Here is a 23,238-nt window from a genome sequence, read left to right on the forward strand (position 1 = left end):
GTGAACTATTGGGACTTAAGATAAAAAGCTTCCACACAGCAAATGAAACAGTCAACAAAACTAAAGAACAACCTACATAATGGGAGAAGATATTTGCAAATTACATATCAGATAAAGAGCTAGTCTCCAAGATCTATAAAGAACTTATGGGCAGCCCGGGTGGCTCAGCGGTTTAGCACTGCCTTTATTTATTTATTTATTTATTTATTTTTTATTTATTTTTTTTTTTTTTTTTTTTTTTTTTAGCACTGCCTTTAGTCTGGGATGTGATCCTAGAGACCCAGGATCGAGTCCCAAGTCGGGATCCCTGCATGGAGCCTGCTTCTCCCTCTGCCTGTGTCTCTGCCTCTCTCTCCCTCTCTCTCTCTCTCTCTCTGTGTGTGTGTGTCTTTCATAAATAAATAAAATCTTTTTTTAAAAAAGAACTTATTAAACTCAACAGCAAAGAAATAAACAATCTGATCATGAAATGGGCAAAAGACATGAACAGACATTTCACCAAAGAAGACCTAACAAGCACATGAGAAAGTGCTCCACCTCACTTGCCATCAGGGAAATACAAATCAAAACCACAATGAGATCCCACCTCACACCAGTGAGAATGGTGAAAATTAACAAGACAGGAAACAACAAATGTTGGAGAGGATGTGGAGAAAGGGGAACCCTCTTGCACTGTTGGTGGGAATGTGAACTGGTGCAACCACTCTGGAAAACTGTGTGGAGGTTCCTCAAAGAGTTAAAAATAGAGCTAACCTACAACCCAGCAATTGCATTGCTGGGGATTTACCCCAAAGATACAGATGCAGTGAAACACCGGGACACCTGCACCCCGATGTTTATAGCAGCAATGGCCACAATAGCCAAACTGTGGAAGGAGCCTCGGTGTCCATCGAAAGATGAATGGATAAAGAAGCTGTGGTCTATGTATACAATGGAATATTCCTCAGCCATTAGAAATGACAAATACCCACCATTTGCTTCGATGTGGATAGAACTGGAGGGTATGATCCTGAGTGAAGTAAGTCAATCGGAGAAGGACAAACATTATATGGTTTCATTCATTCGGGGAACATAAAAAATAGTGAAAGGGAATAAAGGGGAAAGGAGAAAAAATGAGTGAGAAATATCAGAGAGGGAGACAGAACATGAGAGACTCCTAACTCTGGGAAACGAACAAGGGGTAATAGAAAGGGAGGTGGGGGGGATGGGGTGACTGGGTGATGGGCACTGAGGGGGGCATTTGACAGGATGGGCACTGGGTGTTATGCTATATGTTGGCAAATCGAACTCCAATAAAAATATATACAAAAAAATAGAACTGCTTGCTCCCTCTTCCATGGATCTATAATGTTCTTAATGAGAAAGCATCTTTCTATTCTGTGCAGAACATCCAGTGCCACAAAGATTGTTGTGACATGTGTAGCCTGAATGCCAGGCCTCTAGCAAAATGCGGAGGCCTCTTCTTTCCACTCTGTTTTGACAATGGAAGCATCTATGCAAGAGCATGTGAACAGCACAATATGGCTGCAAGTCTATCTATTCCGTCCCTGTAACAGCTTGGATGCCAGCGTCAGCATCTCCTCCCATTCCTGCAGAAGGATCCACTTGGACCTGGGGACCAAAATAGAGGCAAAGGAGGTGGAGGAGAGAGGGTTCACCCCTCTCCCCCAGTGATCATCCCCATTGCCATAGTAACAGGTGCAGGGCAAGTATGTGACCTAAGATGGTCCATGCAGAGCTACGTTCAGGATGGTTGTTTGGTGACCGTGGAAAAGCAAGGATGTCGTCTTGCTATAACTCGGAGCCATCTTGGTATATAAATGGCAAACCAGTCCAAGGATAAAAACTAACACAGAGAAAAAAGCAGAACTGAGACAATCACAGAGAAACAGAGCCAGAGTTCTGAACAAACCATACCCAGAGGCCATCTTCCCCAGGGACTTTTTGGTTCTTTCTTGTGAAGACCACTTCAGACTGCTTTCTGTTACTTGCAACCAAAACTCTGACCAACTGAAAGAGTTCTAGAAAAACAAAAGTGAGGAGCGCCGGGGTGACTCAGTCGGTTGGGCATCTGCCCTCAGCTCAGGTCATGATCTCAGGGTCTCTGAATCAAGTCCTGAGTTGGGTTCCCTGCTCTGTGGAGAGCCTGATTCTCCTTCTCCCTTTGCCCCTCCCCCAGCTTGTGCTTTTGCACTCTCTCAAATAAATAAATAAAATCTAAAAAGAAAAAAGAAGAAGGAAGAGGAAGAGGGAGAAGAAGAAAAGAAGAAGAAGAAGAAGAAGAAGAAGAAGAAGAAGAAGAAGAAGAAGAAGAAGAAGAAGAAGAAGAAGAAGAAGAAAGACAGACAAAAGTGACCTAGGATGAGAGGAGAGGAATGTCAGTGCATCACAGGTCCAGGCTGTGACAGTCAGGGTAAGAGAGGACTTCACGGAGGTATGACCTGGGCAGGTGCACACCTCCTAGCCCTGATCACCAAGCTCTGGTGGAAGCCAAAGAGGAACCTTGAAAAGTAAGCACATAAAGGGCACCTGGGTGGCTCAGTGGTTGAGCAGCTGCCTTAGGTTGTGACCCCGGGGTCCTGGGATCAAGTCCTACATGGGGCTCCCGCAGGGAGCCTGCTTCTCCTTCCGCCCGTCTCTGCCTCTCTCTCTCTCTCTCTCTGTGTGTGTGTGTGTGTGTCTCCCATGAATAAATAAATAAAATCTTTAAATAAAAAGTAAGCACGTAAAAGCCCATCTGAGAACACGCTCCTGAACGAATTCAGAAATCCTCGTGTGGTCTCTGCTGTGGAGTCAGACAGATCATGCTTCAAGTACAGGCCTTCCTTTATTGGTTTATGATCTTGGATGAGTTTCTTAACGTGTATCAAAATATCTTTATTCTTGGAACTAAAATCAAAGCTTAGGAAAAGGACTAAAAAAAAAATCTTTATCCATAAAAATGAGGATAATAATACTTGCCTCAGGGAAGTGTGTGATGATGAACTGGTGTAGAGCGTGGGCTCTGGAACCAAACCACCGTGGCGCAAATCCCAGTTCTGTCCCTGGCCGGTTATGTGCCCTTTGGAGGCCTGGATACTCTTTCAGTGCTCCAGTGTTCTCTTCTGTAAAATTAGAAGAAAAGTAGCACCGAGCTCATAGAATTGATATGAGGATCAATGAGTTAATATATGTAAAGTGCTTAGCACAGTATCTGGCAGATAAGAAATGTTCAGTCACCATGCGCTGGCTTTATACACGCCCCCCACAGTCCTGTTGGGAGAATATGCATCAAACACCCTAAACAATGCAGATCCTCTGATCCTACAATCCCACTTAATGTGAGGAATGGAAGGGAGAGAGGGAAGAAGGGAGGGAGGGAGGGTGGCAAGACAAAGCTTATCACAGGGTTGTTCATGTAATACGAGTTGGTAATAACTTCAGTACCCGTCCAAAACTTTTATACAAATTATAGTAGATCAGGGATCCCTGGGTGGCTCAGCGGTTTGGCGCCTGCCTTTGGCCCAGGGCGCGATCCTGGAGACCCGGGATCGAATCCCACGTCAGGCTCCCGGTGCATGGAGCCTGCTTCTCCCTCTGCCTATGTCTCTGCTTCTCTCTCTCTCTCTGTGCGACTATCATAAATTAAAAAAAAAAAAAAAAATTAAAAAAAAAAAAAAAAAAACAAATTATAGTAGATCAGGGATCCCTGGGTGGCTCAGCGGTTTAGCACCTGCTTTTGGCCCAGGGTGTGATCTTGGAGCCCCGGGATCGAGTCCCGTGTCAGGCTCCCGGCATGGAGCCTGCTTCTCCCTCCTCCTGTGTCTCTGCCTCTCTCTCTCTCTCTATGTCTATCATAAATAAATAAATCTTTAAAAAAATTATAGTAGATCTATACAATAGAATGCTGTGTGTCCATTAAACATAACGATGTATAGCTATAATTAATGTTACGGATGCCAAGATAACAGGATGCCAAGAGCAAATAAGAGTTAACAAGCAGAATGCACAGTATGATAGCACTTTGTAATTATTTTTTAAGATTTTATTTATTTATTCATGAGAGACAGAGACAGAGAGAGAAAGAGAGGCAGAGGGAGAAGCAGGCTCCATGCAGGGAGTGGGACGTGGGACTCCATCAGGGGTCCCCAGGATCACGCCCTGGGCTGAAGGCAGCGCTAAACGCGGAGCCACCCAGGCTGCCCCAGCACTCTGTAATTAATGTGTGTACGCACACAGGGAAAAATAAGGAAGAGAGTCCAGATGTTAATGGTGGCTACCTTTGGGCGGTGGGATTACAGACAGTTGCTTTCTTGTTTGTATCTTTTGATGTTGCCCAATTTCTAAAACAAGCATAACTTCCACAATTAAAAAAAAATACATATACATGTCTTTAGTCATTTTCACCAAAAGAAAAAAAAACACCAAACAGTGAATAACCCTCTAGTGGTCATTTCCCCTCTCCTCACTCAGATTTGCTGGTCCAACTAGGTTTGTGAGCAGATGTCCGGGACCCTGAGCCTCCGGTCCGCTGAAGTCCCAACTCCTTAAGCCCTGAATACCCTGCACCCTCCTCCGCTTCCCCTCGGGGCTCCCGTGTCACCCACCCAGGTTCTCCACTGTTGTGGTTTCCAGATTGCATTATTGGATCATTTTTAGGAGTCTTTTCCTCCCACTGGGCTGTGAATAGGCAAGACTCTGGCCCAGGGAAGTGATTCACAAACCATCCCTGCGTTCCTTGCCCCTCCTTAAGGGCAGGAACTATAAAGGATTCTGTTTTGCATTCTTGGTGCAAACCGTGTGACACATGCGAGGAGATGCCAAACAGGGAGTGGGTGTGTGACCAGTGCAGAGCCCTGAGCTTGGGCATAATGCTCTGCGGCCGCTGCCATGAAATTCTTAATAACTTTATCTTGGAATCCGTGTTTCTGAGCGAAGTCTGGTGGGAGAGCGGAGCACACACAGGGGTTGGAAGCTCAGCTCGCATGCAGCCCCACCTCCTTGGGCCCAGCCTCCCACTCCCCACCCCACAAGAGCCCTATGCTTTCAGGAAGCGCAGCAGCAAATAGCAAATAAAAAACACACAGAGTCCGCTAGAGACTGTCTTCAGGGGTGGTCAAGTAAGCCCAGGTCTTGATCTCAGGGTTGTGAGTTCAAGCCCCGCACTTGGAGCCCACTGAAGCTCCGCACTTGGAGCTCCAACGTGGAGCCCACTGAAAAGAAAACACAAAACAAAACACAGAATCCGGTTAGCAGAGCAATCAGAGAAGAAAGAAACGTGCTTTTCTCCTGCTTTTGGAACAAGGGGTCCACACTTTTATTTTGCACTGGGTCCTGCAGCCAGCCCTGGCACCCAATAAATCAGGCAAAACGATGAAGTAGTGGAGAGGAGCAAAGTGGCAGATCGGAATCTTCCTCTCAGCTCAGCTGATGGCAACTCCTTCCTTCCAGGAGCTGTGGCCACTTTGTAGGCTCTTCGTTGACACCCCTCCATCTCTTACACTCAATATTCGATCTACCAGAAAACTGCCAATTCTACCAGAATGGATTCCAACTCCTATTTTCTCACCACCTCTACAGCTGGCGCTCTGGTCCCTGCTACCCTCTTGTTCCACCTAGATTACCAAGACGACCTCCCAGACCTCCTGCTCTTCTAGTCTGTTCTCATCATACCTGCCAGAGTGACAGGTATGATGAGACATTCTTTTTTTTTTTTTTTTTATGAGGGACACACAGAGAGAGGCAGAGACACAGGCAGAGGGAGAAGCAGGCTCCCTGCAGGGAGCCCGATGTGGGACTCGATCCCAGGACCCCGGGATCATCCCCTGAGCTGAAGACAGGTTCTCAACTGCTGAGACACCCAGGCGTCCCGATTCTTTAACATTCTAAGTCAGATCATATCATGCCTTCTCATTGCCCTCCAATGGCTCCAAATAATGAATTTCACTGCTTTAATTTTTTTAAGTGCATTTTAAGCAGCTTCACAGACAAGAAACCTGGCAAAAACTACAGTAACCAATTAAGGAAGGTTGACATCACCAGAGATGCTGTGTGCTCTTACGCTCCCAGTAGGATATGATGAGAAGGCTTCCACCTGCAGTATTCTCTCTAAAAACCCATCTAATCAGGGGGGAAAAAAACATCAGACAAACCCACACGGGGGAGGTGTTCTACAGGATACTTGGCCAGTACTCCCCAAGACTATCAAGGTCATGAGAAACCAGGAAGGACTGCGCAGTCTCTCACAGGAGATTGGGGTGACATGCCAACTAGAGGCAACACGGTCCCCTGGACTGGATCCTGGTACCGAAAGAGTTGATAATGGAAAAGCCGGCAAAATCCAAATAAAAGCTGAAATTCCATTAATACTTGTTTTTAGAAGCTGTCACCTATCTGATTTTATGAAGTTTTATTTTTTTGTCTTAAAATTGATTTTTGTAATTGAAAGATTAGTTTCTATCTTATTTATGAATACAATTCCATTCTTCTACATTTGAGAATGCTTTCTGCCTATAGGTCTAGATGACTTTAATTATTTTTCTAATTCCCATTCCAGTGTAGTTAACACAGGGTGTCATATTGAGTTTTTTTTATTAGTTTTATTTTTTAAGTCAGGAGTAGATATTGAGGTTTGCCAAAGGCCTATGTAGATAAGTCATTTGATTTTTTTCTTCTTAGATATATTAGCATGTGAATTGTATTAATGGTTTTCTGATGTTGAATAATGCTTACATGTGGGAAGATATATCCCATTTAATCATGAAAAAAAATGAACTTGAAAAAATCCAAAATCCTTTAGGGGCTTTCCTACCATTCCCCACTCCCATCCCGCCTCATCATCCTTGTGTGTTACTGTGCTGGAGCCACCACAACAAAGTACCACAGATCGGGAGGCTTAAACAGAGAGATTTATTGTCTTACAGTTCTGGTGGCTGGATGTCCAAGGTAAGGGTGTCAGCAGGGCTGGTTCCTCCTGAGGGCGGTGAGAGAAAATCTGTTCCAGGCTTGTGTCCCAGTGCCTGCTGGTTTCCTGGTCGTCTTTGGCATTCCTTGGCTTACAGATGCATCACCTTCATCTCTGCCCTCATCGTCTCGAGATGCTCTCCTGGGATGCCTGTGTTGGTGTCCAAATCTCCCCTTTTTATAAGGCCCCCAGTCATGTTGGATTAGGGCACCCTCTGATGGCCTCCTCCTAACTACTTACACCCTGACAGCCCTATTTCTTTTCTTTTTTTTTTTTTTTAAGATTTTATTTATTCACGAGACAGAGAGAGGCAGAGACACAGGCAGAGGGAGAAGCAGGCTCCATGCAGGGAGCCTGACATGGGACTTGATCCCGGGGCTCCAGGACCAAGCCCTGAGCCAAAGGCGGCGCTAAACCACTGAGCCACCCAGGGATCCCCCCCCCCCCATTTCTTTTTTTTTAAATTGGAGTTCATTTTTGCCAACATATAGCATAACACCCAGTGCTCATCCCTACGAGTGCCCCCCTCAATGCCCGTCACCCAGTCACCCCAACCCCCCGCCCACTTCCACTTCCACCACCCCTTGTTCATTTCCCAGAGTTAGGTGTCTCTCATGTTTTGTCACCCTCACTGATATTTTCACTCATTTTCTCTCCTTTCCCTTTATTCCTTTTCACTAATTTTTATATTCCCCAAATGAATGAGACCATATAATGTTTGTCCTTTTTGGATTGACTTATTTCACTCGGCATAATACCCTCCAGGTCCATCCACGTCAAAGCAAATGGTGGGTATTTGTCGTTTCTAATGGACAGCCCTATTTCTAAATAAGGTCCCATTCTGACACACTGCGGGTTAGGACTGCAACATGAGTGAGGGGGAGGTGGACTCAATTCGGCCCATAGCATCCTCTAACTCTATCCTCCCCCCCCACCCCCCCACCCCCCGACTTAGAGCTCTGCTCCAGCCACATTAGCCCGGCTCCTGTCGTAGGGCATTGCTTCCAATGTCCATTTTCCTCTGCAGGCCCCCCTGTAGACCTCCCACAGGTAACTCCCCCACCTCCTCTAGGAATTTGCTCAAATGCTACCTTCTCACTGAGACCTACCTTGTGCACCTATTCACCACGGCACCTCCCCTAGCATTCCGGATGCCCCCTGCTATGCTATATTCCAAACATTTTCTCTGGTCGCAGCACTTACCACGTGTAACACACGTGCATGTGTATCACCTGTACTTACGACTTATCACCTCTCTCCTCTTTAGACCCTAAGCTTCGGGAAGCTGGAAATCCTTGCCTATCTAGATCACCGTATCCCAAGTGCCTAGGAGACCACTTGGTGAGTAGGATGAGATAAAAAGTGGTTGAGAAATCAAAAGCTGGGACGCCTGGGTGGCTCGGTGGTTTAGCGTCTGCCTTTGGCTCAGGGCGTGATCCTGGATTCCCAGGATTGAGTCCCACGTCGGGCTCCCTGCATGGAGCCTGCTTCTCCTCCCTCTGCCTGTGTCCCTGCCTCTCTCTCTGTCTCTCATGAATAAATAAAATCTTTTTTAATTTTTATTTATTTATGATAGTAACAGAGAGAGAGAGAGAGAGAGGCAGAGACACAGGCAGAGGGAGAAGCAGGCTCCATGCACCGGGAGCCCGATGTGGGACTTGATCCCGGGTCTCCAGGATCGCGCCCTGGGCCAAAGGCAGGCGCTAAACCACTGCGCCACCCAGGGATCCCTAAATGAAATCTAAAAAAAAAAAGAAAGAAAGAAGAGAAAGGAAGAAAAAGAAAGAAAGAAAGAAAGAAAGAAAGAAAGAAAGAAAGAAAGAAAGAAAGAAAAAAAGAAGGGATCCCTGGGTGGCGCAGCGGTTTGGCGCCTGCCTTTGGCCCAGGGCGCGATCCTGGAGACCCGGGATCGAATCCCACATCGGGCTCTCGGTGCATGGAGCCTGCTTCTCCCTCTGCCTGTGTCTCTGCCTCTCTCTCTCTCTCTCTGTGTGACTATCATAAATAAATAAAAATAAAAAAAAAAAAAAAGAAAAAAGAAAAAGCAAAAAAAAAAAAAAAAAAAAAAGATGAGCTCTATTTCTAGAGACAGGGAGACCCACACGTAAGTTGCCTTCTGTTTAGCTCCCGCCCCCCCCCCTCCCCAGCCTCTGGGATGTAGCCCTGAAGGGAAAGCCCACCCCACCGTGGCTGTAGGAAATGACTTAGCAAGCGGGAGACCCCTGGCTGCGGGGGGGGGGGGGGGGGGGGGCTCCCCTCCGCGAGGCCGGCGGCTGCAGCTGCCAGCTGAGCCCAGGAGAGGGCAGCATTATCCCCCCCATCGAGACGAACGCGAGCGGGAAGGGGAAATGAGATCCTCTCGGAGAAAATCCCCTCTAACCCACAGAAGCTGAGTCAGGCGGCCGACCTCTGGAAGCCACCCTCACCCCTGAAGGCTGGCGGATCCTCACATGCATTCACTGTCCCCTCGGAAGTCCTCCCGGGGCGAGCGCAGCTGGAGACGCGCGCGAACCTCAGCCCCCGGTGCTCGCGGTGCTGCGGGCCCCGCCTCCAAGCGCAGGCTTCGTGCACCTGCGTCCGTCCCTGTGGCTGTCCCCTTCCTCCCGACCAGGGGTGCGCAGTCTCTCCCTGCGAGCCCGCGCGTTCAAATACAGCACACTCTCCGCAAAACCCTTCAAGGGTTATGTTTCAAAGGACTGGAAATCTTTCCACTGTTTTTTTGTTTTTTTCCTTTTATTTAATTAATTGATTATTTATTTATTCATGAGACACAGAGAGAGGCAGAGACGCAGGCAGAGGGAGAAGCGGGCTCCACGCAGGGAACCCGATGCGGGACTCGATCCCAGGACCCCGGGATCACGCCCCGGGCTGCAGGCAGACGCTAAACCGCTGAGCCAGCAGCGTCCCCTTTCCACTGTTTAGTCAGAGCTCACTTTTGGGTGCCGGAGTACCGTCTCAGCCAGCTGGGGCTGCCCTCACGAAGCAGTGTGGGTGGGGGCACCTGGGTGCCTCAGTGGTTGGGCATCTGCCTTTGGCTCAGGTCTAATCCTGGGGTCCTAGGATGGAGTCCCTCATTGGGATCCCCTGCAGGGAGCCTGCTTCTCCCTCTGCCTGTGTCTCTGCCCCTCTCTGTGTCTCTCATGAATAAATAAATTAAATCTTAAAAAACAAAAAAAAAAAAAAAAAAAAAAAACAGCGTTAGGTGGACTGGGTGGCAGGTGGACGTCAGGGTGCCGGCATGGTCGGGCTCTTAGTGAGAACTCCCTTCCCGGCCTGCAGACACCTGCCTTCTCATGGCATGGGGAGGTCCACAGTGGCCACAGAAAGAGCTCTGGCCTCTTCCTCTCCTCCTAAGGACGCGGAAGCCCATCACAGGGGCCTTACCCTAACTTCAGCTCAACCTAATTGCTTCCCAAAGGCCCCACCTCCAAATACCTTGCCGCTGGGGGTTAGGGATTCAACATATGAATTTTGAGAAGACACAATTTGGTCCATAGCCAATTGACCATGTCACACTTTTTTTTCCATGTCACACTTTAAGTAGAATGACTTCCTGTCTTGATGGCCCTCTCTTACATATTCACGGGGCAAGGTTCTAGCAAATTCTAACAAATTTCTATGTGGCTTTAATGCAGGCTTGCTTATTTTCTCTTCCATGCAGCCACTTGCACCAAGCTCTACCGTATGCGGCCCAACCAGCATACCCGACATTCTGTCTGACAGACATGGCTGCCAAAACAGTGTCCTCGGTTGTAGTAAAAATAAACTGTACAAATGGTACTTGGGGGTGGAGGGGTTGAAGATGGGAACGGGGCAGATGGGAGACAGGTGGGAAAAAAGGCTTCTCATTGATCATTTTTAATATTTTTTTTATTTTTGAAACATGTGACATGGGACCCATTGCAAATTTTAAATGTAAAAGGTAATCTTAAAAATGTTAAAAACTAGGAACTTTAACTTGGGGGTGACAAGTAGGTGGTGCTGCCGAGAACCCTCCTGGAAGCTGTGGCATCTACAGTTGGATGTCTTCTGGCTTCGTCTCAACCTCCCCCCAGAGAGCCAAAGAGGCCTTCAGCCAACTCCATGAAGCATCTCTCTGGGCCTGAGCTTACAGAAGGGCCCCTTCTTAGTTCCCTGCCCTCCAGACCCTTGACTCTATCTACATCAGCTCACCCTGGACTCTCTTGGTCCTTGTCTCTGTCCTGGCACTAGTCTGCCTCGATGCTACACTCTCAGGCCCCCTACTATAACCCAGGGCGTGCTGGCCTCTCCTCATCTCCCACCTGGCCCTCTCTGCAGATATTGTTTCTAGATGCAACTCCAAATAGCTCCACAGAGTACTCCCCTGGTCTCCTGGGCACCAACGAAACCTCAGGCCTGGGTTTTCATCTTGCCCAGGCAGTGAATTCTCAATGACTTGCACTGACTGTGGAAACCTACCTGCCCGCCCTGAGGACATTCCCATTTTCTGTTACTTAAAATAAGGCCCTTGATTTATACTTGGCTCTACATATATCCAGCTTCCTGCTGAAATGACCTCCCCTACTCCCGAGGCCACAGACCAAGTAAGTTATTTTGGTTGCACAGAGTTGGTTTCTTTGTCTGTTTGCTCATTTAAACTAGAGTTGGTTTTCAATGTTTAAAAATGCAGATGTATTCCCATTAAGAAGCACTGGAGTTTCTATGCTGTCCTCTAAAATTTGGGAGGTCTGGCAATACTGAGCCCATGGCAAAAATCAGTTGAAGCTGGCACAGGAAAGAGATCCTAGAAATGGAACCACACTCATGCCATCATCTGATTTTTAAAAGAAGTGCCAAACCAGTCAGATGGGAATGGAAAGTTTTATCACATAAACTATTGCTAGAATAGCAAGGTATGGGGAAAATACGAACCTTGACCTCTACATCATGTACAAACATTATTTTGAGGTGAATCACAGGCCTAAACATAAAAGCTAAAACTGTAAACTTCTAAAGAAAACATGAATGAAAATCTCCATGACTCAGGGACAAGCAAAAAGTTTCTCAGACAAATCAAAGAATGCAATAACCATTTAGAAATGTCTTTGCTTGGGGCTCCTGGGTGGCTCAGTCAGTTAAGCATCTGCCTTCGGCTCAGGTCATGATCCTGGAGTTTAGGGATTGAACCCCACATCGGGCTCCCTGCTCAGCAGACCGTCTGTTTCTCCTCCTGCTCTTCACCTTGCTTGTCCTCTCTCAAATAAATAAAATCTTTAAAAATAAATAAAAATATGTCTGCTAAATTAGATTTCATCAAAATCAAAAATTTCTGCTTATCCAAAAGACACCATTAAGAGAAGGGCTAGAGGGGCACCTGGGTGGCTCAGTGGTTGAACATCTGCCTTCGGCTCAGATCGTGACCCTGGGGTCCTGGGATCAAGTCTGGCATCGGGCTCCCCACAGGGAGCCTGCTTCTCCCTCTGCCTGTGTCTCTGCCTCTCCGCGTGTTTCTCATGAATAAATAAATAAAATATTTTTTAAAAATAAGAAAGACTCTAGACAAACCACCACCTGGAAGAGAACAATTGTGAAACATCTATCTGAGAAAGGGTTGGCAACCAGGATATATAAAGAACTCCAACAATAATAATAGCAAAAGAAAACTAAAAAAAAAAAAAAAAAAGTGGGCAAAAGATGTGAACAGGCAGCAGCACCTGGATAGCTCAGTTGGTTGAGCATCTGACTCTTCGTTTCAGGTCAGGTGATGATCTCATGGCCGGGGGGACCAAACCCCATATAAAGCTCTGCACCCTGGATAGAGTCTGCTTGAAATTCTCAGGCACCTGGGTGCCTCTCAGGCACCTGGGTGCTCAGTGGTTGACCGTCTGCCTTCGGCTTGGGGCATGGTCCTGGGTCCTGGGATCAAGTCCCATTTTGGGCTCCCTGCAGGGAGTCTGCTTCTCACTCTGCCTGTGTCTCTGCTTCTCTCTGTGGGTCTCTCATGAATACATAAATAAAATCTTAAAAAAAAAAAGAAATTCTCCCTTTCCTTCTGCCCCTCTCCCTCCTCAAATAAATGAACAAATAATATCTTTAAAAAAAAAAAAAGATTTGAGGGATGCCTGGGTGGCTCAGTTGGTTAAGGGTCTGCCTTCAGGCTCAGGTCTTGATCCTGGGGTCTTGGGATGGAGCTCTGCATCGGGCCTCTTGCTCAGTAGGGAGTCTGCTTCTCCCTCTCCCTCTACCCCTCTCTCCTGCTCATGCTCTCTCTCTCTGTGTGTGTGTCTCAAATGAATAAACAAAATCTTTTTTTAAAAAAAGTTTTAAATGGAAACTTCACCAAAAAAGATGTACAAATGACCAGTATGTACATGAAGGCTGTGGAGGAACCAGAACTCTCATTCATCATTGGTGGGAACAGGTACAACTACTCAGGTGAAAGGTCTGGCAGTTTCTTATGAAAGTGAACATACTCCTACCCTATAGCCCAGCACTTTCACCCCTAGAAATACACCCAGGAGAAGTGAAAATATATGCTCACAAAAATATTTACACAAAATATTATTAGCTTTATTCATAAGAGCCCAGAACTAGAAACAGTCCAGCTGTCCGCACATGGAGGTGGCTGAACGAACTGTGGTCTGTTCATACAATGGAATAGAGAGGAGGACTTCTCAACAATACAGAGCGATGAACTACTGATACACACAACAACATGGATGACTCTTTAAAACTTCAAGCCAAATGACAGTACATACTGTTTGAGTCTACTTTTGTGAAGTTCTAGAACAGGTAAAATAACCTATGAGAAAAAATCAGGTAGTGGCCTTGTATCTCCACCTTTCTCTTCTCATTGCTGAGGCCACCATGTTCTTTTTTTTTTTTTAAGATTTTATTTATTTGTTCATGAGAGATACAGAAACAGAGACACAGGCAGAGGGAGAAGCAGGCTCCCTGCGGGGAGTCCAATATGGGACTCGATCCCAGGACACTGGGATCACGACCTGAGCCAAAGGCAGGTGCTCAACCACTGAGCCACCCAGGCGTCCTGGCCACCATGTCCTTGTCAGCCTCTGGCCTTCAGCCTCCCTGAGACTGAGCACCATGCCTCCAATTCAGGGGCAGGGTTTGACAGAGAGATATTTAAGTTGATGTTGAAGTTGCCAAGCAATTTATGGCTATCAGGACCACGTTGGGAGATTTGGGAATGGATAAGGGATGAGATGATGACCCAGTTCCTCCACCAAATGTTAATCCAACAATATTAAAAACAGTCATTCAGTGGTGCACCCACCACAAGGATGACCCCCACGCCCTCCTCCTGAGGATGATGAGAACAAAGGAAAGTGAACAGAGTATCTCCCTGTTTGGGACCAAGAATTCCTGTAAGTTGGCCAAGGAACACTTTTTGAACTTATTCTGGCTGCCAACCACTTAGACGTCCAAGGTTCGTTGGATGTTAAGTACAAGACCACTGCCAATACAATCAAGGAGAAAACTCCTGAGAAGATTCATAAGAACGTCAATATAAAAAAATGACTTTTCCTGGGGGCACCTGGGTGACTCAGTGGTTGAGCATCTGCCTTAAGCTCAGGCCGTGATCCCAGGGTCCTGGGATTGAGTCCCACATCGGGTTCCCCACAGGGACCCTGCTTCTCCCTCTGCCTGTGTCTCTGCCTCTCTCTCTCTGTCTCTCATGGAGAAATAAATAAAATCTTTTTTAAAAATGACTTTTCCTGAAGAAGAGGTATGCAGAGGGAAGCAGTGGTGTGAAAAGTGAAATGTCCTGCCTGACCCTGTAACACTCTAAGGATGCTTCCAAAGACTAGTTGCACTGCTCTGTTTATAAGTGTAAGTATTAGACCAACAGTAGCACCAAATCAGTTGTTTCGGCAGAATATTGTCTGTCCTCCTTGCGGATGTTGGTTGAGTACAGATTCCAAACATTCTGGCTCAGTTTCTTCCAGTATCATCAAAAGTTTCCTTTTTCTTTGCTCTGATTAAAATGGAACTGTGGGTTCTCTCTAGGAGGTAGTATTTTGGGTTTTCCCTCTTTTGGTAGAGCAATTTCTGCCTAGTTTATTGTCTAGTTAACTTTAGTTTAATGACATTTAAAAATTGGCATTGTAAATAAAACAAGTTACAAAAAGTTTTCTGAAATAGAAAAGAAGGGAGGAAGGAAGGAAGGAAGGAAGGAAGGAAGGAAGGAAGGAAGGAAGGAAGGAAGGAAGGGGAAAGAAAGAAAAAAGAAAGAAGAAAGAAAGAAAGAAAGAAAGAAAGAAGAAAGAAAGAAAGAAAGAAAGAAAAAAAGAAAGAAAGAAAGAAAGAGAAAGAAAGAAAGAAAGAAGAAAGAAGAAAGAAAGAAAGAAAGAAAAGAAAGAAAGAAAGAAAGAAAGAAAGAAAGAAAAGAAAGAAGAAAGAAAGAAGAAAGAAAGAAATCAGAACAGTGCCTACCAGGATGCCTGGGTGGCTCAGTGGTTGAGCCTCTGCCTTCGGCCCAGGGCGTGATCCCAGTGTCCTGAAACCGAGTCCCACGTCGGGCTCCCTGCAGGGAGCCTGCTTCTCCCTCTGCCTCTCTCTCTGTGTCTCTCATGAATAAATAAATAAAATTAAAAAAAAAAAAAAACCAGTGGCTACCTTCGTGGGGACGGAAGCAGAGACAAACAGGAGGGACTTGAGATTTTTAGGGATATGGCAATGTTTTCTGCATTGATGGAGGTTGGGATGATACAGGAGCACATATTTACCGAAATTTCATGAATATGCACTATAGATTTCTGTATTTTGTTTCCTGCAAATTTTACATTAAAAGAAAAATTATAAATACTGATCTCTAGTTAGTGCTATACAACCTGATATATTTAGAGAAAAGTGTACTTCTGTCTGCAATTTACCTTGAAACACATCAAAAAAGCAAAATGGATTAACGGATACAGGGATGGTTAGATGCATAGATACAGGACAAGGCAAGTCAAGTGTTAACAGTAGAATCTAGGTAGGAGGTATAGAGGCACATACTGTAAACTTTGCCATATGTTTGAAATTTTTCACAATAAAATGTTGGAGAGGGCAGTCAGCTGGCACTCAGTCTTGGCACTCGTTTAAGCAGGGTGTAATCCGCACTCCCTACCCCGCCTTATTGCCTCAAGCCACACCGCTTCACTCATTTACATCTCCTGCACCCCCAGGTATAGCAGTGTTTTGTCCTAGACACATACTGCACATCCTAATGGGTGTTAGGTTGTTAAAGAAATCTCCAGAAAAAGTAGAATTAGCATTGCCCCAATCCCACTGCTTACCAGTTTTGTGACCTTGGGCAAATGAATTCGCCACTGAGCCTCAGTTTTCTCATCTGTAGGAGGAAGTAAAATGGTGAACACAAAGTTTCTAGCACACAGCGGCACAAGACACATGTTGACTATTATTACACAGTTCAATATACTGACTTTGCAAGTGTAAACAGGTAGAGGAATGTTTGGTTTTCACATAAGAAACTCTCTGGAGTTTACACTCAGAGGAAAGAATGGAAACACCTTTTCATGGAAACTGCTCTATGGGCTTCCTCTAAATTTCTTCTCACAGAGGAAAAGCCAATGCCACCTGTACTTATGAGCTAAACACAATCTCTGCAATGGAGAATTCAATGGGATAACTGCAATAATAAACACACATTTGGGTTGCAGGGATGGCAAGGAAAGCTTCAGGGAAGAAGAGTTGGGTCTCGCAGGATGGATCAGAGTTTTCCAGGACGGAGCTGCAGGGGATGTCCAGGCAGGAAAAACAGCACAGGAAAAGCAATTTGAGGGGGCACCTGGGTGGCTCAGTCAGTTAAATGTCTGGCTCCATTTCAGCTCAGGTCATGATCCCAGGATTCTGAGATTGAGCCCCACATAGGGTTCTGCACTCAGCAGGGAGTCCACTTGAGATTCTCCCTCTCTCCCTCTTCCTCTCCTCTCTCTCTCTCTCTAAAATACATAAATCTTTCTTTAATATTTTATTTATTTATTCATGAGAGACACAGAGAGAGAGGCAGAGATATAGGCAGAGGGAGAAGCAGGCTCCCCATGGGGAGCCCCATGAGGGACTTGATTCCAGGACCCCAGGATCATGCCCTGAGCCAAAGGCAGATGCTCAACCACTGAGCCACCCAGGTGCCCCTAAAATAAATAAATCTTAAAAGAAAAAGAAAAGCAATGGGATCCCCAAATCTGACAAACAGCTTTCACTATTAGAGTCCAGGGAAGGTAGGAGATTAAGACTGGAGAGGGAGGTGGTGGCTAAATCATGCCCTGTTTGGTATGTGGCAGGTTTGGGTTTTGTGCTGCAGATTAAGAGCTATGGGGCCCATTTTCTGGAAGCTATTTCTCCAGCAGAGGTGAGCTAGACTGACCACAGAGCACCCTGAGGCAGGGAAGCCAGCTCAGGACCAGTGCTGCCCATTGTCTGGAAGAACCGATTGGGATCATTGTTAAGCACATGGATTCCAGGCCCCCACACCAGACACACTGAATCGGAGTGTAGGAGAAGGGCCTGGGAATCTAGGTAATTAACAAGCACCCCAGGTTTCTAACAAGTTTAAAACACAGGAGGTCCAGGAGATGGTGTCCACAGTCTTCTGAAAGGAGATTAAAGTCGGAACTGATGCATTAGGGGAAGAGAAGAGGAGGCATATTACCAGCGTGATTAATCTTCAATAATGTGGCAAGCAGTTGCATGTGGGGGTAGTGACATCCGGGCATGACTGTGTAGACAGCCGTACCGTTTACCAAGATAGAGAATTCAGAGGAAGGGTCAAGTTTAGGGAGAGGAGATAATGACTTCTGCTTACCCAGATGAATCACCATCTTGATAGCCGGCACTGAATGGGTGGTGGTAGAAGCTCCAGCCGGCAAAGGTCACCCAAGGAGATGATGGCGTGAGAAAGGGTAGAGCAATAGCTCCCAAATGCATTTATTTTTTCTTGTGCTTCTCACACAAATCCGTAGCTTGAATATCTCACATCTCCCAACCATGTTAAACAATAAATTACAGGCATAAAGTTTGAAAATAGACAAGCAGAAAAGTAAACATTCTCCGAGTCTCCAAAAACCCAGATGCATGACAGAGTCAAGCCGCCTCCTGCTTTTTGACTTAAGCCAGGGACAGAGCCCATGGGTAACACTGACAGGCCCCAGAGGAAACTCCATCTCTCATATGCCCTTGATGCTATTTACAGAATAAATGCTTCTCCTATATATATGATCTTCCTAAAACTACAGAGATGGCATAAAGAAGGTATTAGTTGCCAGAAAACCTGGGTCAGAGTCATATGAAGGTGGAAACCTAACCTCTCAGAGCCCCTTTTGGCTCTTGCATAACATAAAGATAACAGCAACTGCTCTAAGGAACAAATGAGGAAACACATATTAAGACTTGTCAAACAATCCACTCAGGGCTCTAAGGAATAATAGAACCCCACTCCCACCAGCTCAGGTCAAAGGAGAGTTTATGGAAGTGATACAACAGGCAATCTCACCAGCTCATAAGAGCAGGAAATGAAGTACAGTTTGTCACTTAGGCATTGGAGCTGAAAGCCTGACTTTATTCCTCACCGTGGCATTCTCTCTGGGGCCATCTGGCCTCCCATCTCTGCAGGTCCACGCACTCCCACGTGGCAGACACAGCACCTGTCTGACCCACTACCTGTCCTTCCTTCCTCACTATGAAGAGCTCAGCTTGACAAAGGTGGTCACAGGCAACTATGCTGAGCTATTGTCCATGTTCCCAGCCTCCTTTACACCTAGCCGTATGTGGCCCAGTATGTGGTTCTGGCAAATGACACTCAAGGAGAAGACTGCTAGGAACTCTAGGAAAGCTCTTGCTTTTCCTGGCAGAAGGGAAAGATGCTGCCTGGTGCCACCTCTTCCTTTTTCTTCCATTTGGCTGTGAGAGCTAGAGCTACGACAGCCATCATGGGACCATGAAGAAAAGATCTGAAGAATCACAAAAAGGCGGTTTACTCTTGGACTGCATTGAGCTACCAAACCAACACTAAAGGACATTATGGGTAAAATAACAACGACAAAAATACCACTATGTGTTTAAGCTATTATGAGTTTGGTTCTTGTTACTTGCGGCGGAGGGCACCCTTGACTAACTGAGTGATTAGACTATCATCTAATTTGGGATTTTGCGAACTGCAATCAGCCTCAAACTGTCTGCAGCATTTGTACCATGTCTACTCAAGTGCCATGTTCTTCTTTAAATTGATTAACTTTGGAGTGCCTGGGGTAGCTCAGTTGGTTGAGCATCTGCCTATGGCTAAGGTCACAATCTTAGGGTCCTGGGATCAAGCCCCACATAGGGCTCCCTGCTCAGCGGGGCACCTGTTTCTCCCTCTCCATCTCCCTTGCCTGTCACTCCCCTTGCTTGTGTGCATTTTCTCTCTCTCTCTCTCTGCCAAATAAATAAATAAAATACTTTAAAAAATAAATACATTGATTAACTTTTATCAAAGTAACTTAAATACTGACTTTAGCCTTGTGACTCTCATGTGTGAATTTTATCTTTTTCCAATACCTGTTAAAATATGTATGTAAGGGATGCCTGGGTGGCTCAGTGGTTGAGTGTCTGCCTTCGGGCCAGGGCTTGATCCCGGAGTCCGGGATCGAGTCCCGCATCGGGCCCCTTGCAGGGCACCTGCCTTTCCTCTGCCTCTCTCTCTGTGTCTCTCATGAATAAATAAATAAAATCTTTAAATATATATATATATATATCTATGTAATAATTAAAATTAAAACAAGTTTCCAAATTGGCAAACACATCCATCCACCATGAGGGTGGTGCATTCCAACTCCACCGAGAAGTTGCTGCACTCAGGACCCTTCCAGACCTTCTTGTCTACCTGGCTGTTCACTTATATCCATTATAAGAAACTGGTAAATATAAGTAAAAAATAATAATTTTTAATTTTTAATTAAATTAAAACTGAGTCACTGCAAGCCACTCCAAATCATCTCATTTTTACCACTGGAGCACTTTGCAAAAGCAAAACCAGCTCTATCTCTGTCTCTGATACTCCTGTTCCAGATTCCCAGGAGGGAATGTTAGTGATCAGGGTCTTCTCCTGAGCCACATGGCACATAAAACCATACACACCTCAAGAATTCAGGGGAGATGAAGCTAATAGGCAGTTCATCACAGACTTATAAAGGATGAAGAAGGACAAGAAGGGTGGAGGAAGAAAGAGGGAGAGGGAGGAGGAGGAGGAGAAGAAGAAGAAGGAGAAGAGCGGGGAGGGAGGAGGAAGAGGAAGAAAAAGAAGGAGGAGGAGAAAGGTCTTATTGCAAAACTAGGATTTCCATGTACCTGAGGATAAAACAATTAGGGAATATTGGTCAGTCCTTTTCTACACCTGTGCAGAGCAAGCTACAGGGGGTGGGGGGAGCAGGGGGGGGAAGAATTAGGAACAGCAGGCTAGCTGGTACTGCTGCTCCAGCAGAAGCAGGAAGCTCCTTCATGAATAATAATTAAAATTATTATTTTAAAATTATTATTATTAAAATTATTTTCAGTTCCTGAAGACTTTGCTGTGTCTACCTCCCAACATCATCAGTCTAGCATTCATTCAGTTGTAAAGCAACATTTCAAGACAGTAAAGGAAATATGGGTTATTCAATGTATGGTATTAGGATAGCTGGAAATTTATTGGGGAAAAAATTAAATTATATCCCTCATTCACTTCAGTTACATATGTATACCCATGAAATTCAGATGGATTAAAGATTTAAAAATGAAAGAGTTAAACCACATCTTACAGTGCATTCATACAAGTGACTATCGTGCGGCAGCTAGAAAAGGCAATCTATCGGTACTAATAAGGAAATACTTAACTATTGTTCAATGAAAGAACAGGTTATAAATCACACATATAGAATGACACTATGTTAAATATGTGTGTATATGTCCACACGAGTATATGAATGTAAATGCATTAAAGGATTTTGAAAGGACAAATCTTAATCAGATAACCATTATTACTTCTAAGAAAGTGATTAGAAATAAATTAATTAATTAATAAACAAAAAAGAAAGTGACTAGAATATAATCATATATTGTCCATCTAATTTAAAAAATAAGCAGAAAAGGATAAAATTTGGGGCACCTGGGTGGCTCAGTTGGTTAAGCGTCTGCCTTCAGTTCAGGTCATGACCTCAAGGTCCTGCGATCCAGCCCCTCATTGGGGCAGGCTTCCTGCTCAGCAGGGAGTCTGCTTCTTTCTTTCTCTTTCTCTCTCTCTCTCTCTCTCTGCTCCTCCCCACCGCTCATTCTCTCTCTCTCTTTCAAGTAAATAAACAGAATCTTTTTTTAAAAAATGGATAAAATTTTAATGAAAAAGTTTAAACTACAAAGTAACAGAAAAAATAGAATTTTTAAATAATTTTAATGTGATTATCAGCTTTCTTAAGAGTACTTCAATTACATTAAAAAATAAAATAAGTAAAATAAAATGGAGAGGCACCTGATTGGCTTGGTCAGTAGAGCATGCAACTATTGATCTCAGGGTCATGAGTTCAATCTCCATGTTGGGTGTGGAGCCTACTGAAAAAAGAAAAAAGTAAAAAATAAAATGACAGGAAAGATGGAGAAATTTTCTATATCGCAAAGCAAACCAATGGCATAGCTAAAAGATAAATAACAAAATGGAAAAAATATTTGCAACAGATAAAGAGCAGTATTATTAAACTATGGATTATTTAGAATAAGAACATTACAAGCCCAATAGAAAATGAGTAAAAGGCATTAAGAAGCACTCCATAAAAGATATGCAAATGGCCAAAACTCCTGTTCAAGATGTTCTATCTCACTAGCAATTGCAGATAAACAAATTAAAATGAGATGTCACTTTTCACTTTGATTAACAGGATTAAAAGATTTATAAGCCAGTTGTTAGCAAGAGTGTGGGGAAACAGGCACCTGTAGCTGTTAATGAAAGCTCAAATTGGCAGAGCCTTCTGGAGGGCAATTTAGAGAGAGATATCAAAATTTTAAATGTACACATGTGTTTCCCTCTTCTGGAAATTTATTCTAAGAAAATAATGGTGCAGGTGTGCAAAGAGGTATGAACGAGAACAGTCATTGTATTGAAAAAATTGGAAACAACCTAAATGCTAATCAAAGGGTTTTTGTTAAAAAAAAAAATGTATGAGGCTCGGAGGTGTTATGGAGACCAAGAGACCAGACAGGTGTTACGAAAGATAAGGACGATCTTTACATATTGACATAAAGGATATAATGTGAAAGTGAGAGAAACAGCTCACACAATTCCATATATTGTCTTTTGTTTAATATGTAACCCATTGGTAAGGTAGCTGCTCACCATTAACAATGGTTATCTCTGTGAGGTAGAATTTCAAGGGAAATTTTCTACATTATTAAAATTTTTTTTTACAAGAACCATGTGCTACATTCATGATAAGTAAAGTCAATAAGGACTTCATGTTGAAAAATCAAGGAAAAAATGTGCTATGTATGCTGTCCTTTAAAGTGTTTCGGCACATATTCTTTCATTCAACAAGTATTGTTAGTTTATTATGTGAAAGGTGGTGTCTCAGGGACTAAGGTGGACACAAAAGACAATGGGCCCTGAGTTCTGGGAACCCCCCTCTACTTGCTGACTCCAGACCAGCACACTGCTGGGCCCACACCATACCTTCCTCCTTTCCTCCTGCCACAGTGGAGCTGCTGTCCCTTGGCCACCCCAAAGCCAATCTTGTGCCCTAAAATCCATCTCCCTGCTGCTTTCTGGCTAGTCTCACGCAATCAAGTATCATCTTCTCTCTCTTTATCTTCAATTTCTCCTTCTTTCTTGAAACCTACTTGTTGGCAATGAGAACAACTCAAGGCTCTTCCATACTAATGAAAGGATGGAAAGAAAGAGGGAAGGAAGGAGAGAGGGAGCAAATAAATTCTAGACAGAATTATTGGAGATGAGAAAGAAGGAAGGGGACAGAGGGAGAGAAGGGGAGAGGAAAGAGGCTCCTTGAGCATATTTTCCATTCTTAATATTCTTAAAGAACTACATTAGCTTCACTGTAATAAAAACATGATCGAGGGGATCCCTGGGTGGCTCAGCGGTTTGGCACCTGCCTTTGGCCCAGGGCGCGATCCTGGAGTCCCGGGATCGAGACCCGCATCGGGCTCCCAGCATGGAGCCTGCTTCTCCCTCTGCCTGTGTCTCTGCCTCTCTCTCTCTCTCTCTCTCTCTCTCTCTGTGTCTATCATAAATAAATAAATAAATCTTTAAAAAAAAAAAACATGATCGAGAAAGCGGTATAAAAGGGTATAAAAGCGAG

The 23,238-nt window shown here is 44.8% G+C and overlaps 1 protein-coding gene and 2 long non-coding RNA genes across 3 annotated transcripts in view; all 3 read right to left on the reverse strand.

The window, feature by feature from the left end:
- Positions 1–2,977: 2,977 nt before the first annotated feature.
- The window catches only part of LOC125754471 (sterile alpha motif domain-containing protein 1-like), a 33,578-nt gene continuing 13,317 nt past the window's right edge, over positions 2,978–23,238 (reverse strand). The window contains exons 3-5 of the mRNA XM_049106455.1: positions 21,405–21,481; positions 16,204–16,256; positions 2,978–3,104 (exon numbers count right to left, since the gene is read on the reverse strand). Coding sequence (XP_048962412.1) covers position 3,104; positions 16,204–16,256; positions 21,405–21,481 — 131 coding nt within the window. The 3' untranslated portion in view covers positions 2,978–3,103. The remainder of the gene's footprint in view (positions 3,105–16,203; positions 16,257–21,404; positions 21,482–23,238) is intronic.
- On the reverse strand, positions 6,870–9,533 carry LOC118353494 (uncharacterized). Its single transcript, XR_004812563.2, has 2 exons — positions 9,370–9,533; positions 6,870–7,093 (listed from the first exon to the last, which is right to left on the reverse strand). It is a non-coding gene; the product is annotated as an uncharacterized LOC118353494 (long non-coding RNA).
- Positions 10,796–15,487, reverse strand: LOC125754495 (uncharacterized). Its single transcript, XR_007408862.1, has 2 exons — positions 15,359–15,487; positions 10,796–12,175 (listed from the first exon to the last, which is right to left on the reverse strand). It is a non-coding gene; the product is annotated as an uncharacterized LOC125754495 (long non-coding RNA).

This window comes from Canis lupus, chromosome 37 (genome assembly GCF_003254725.2).
Source record: "Canis lupus dingo isolate Sandy chromosome 37, ASM325472v2, whole genome shotgun sequence".
NCBI classification, from domain to species: Eukaryota; Metazoa; Chordata; class Mammalia; order Carnivora; family Canidae; genus Canis; species Canis lupus.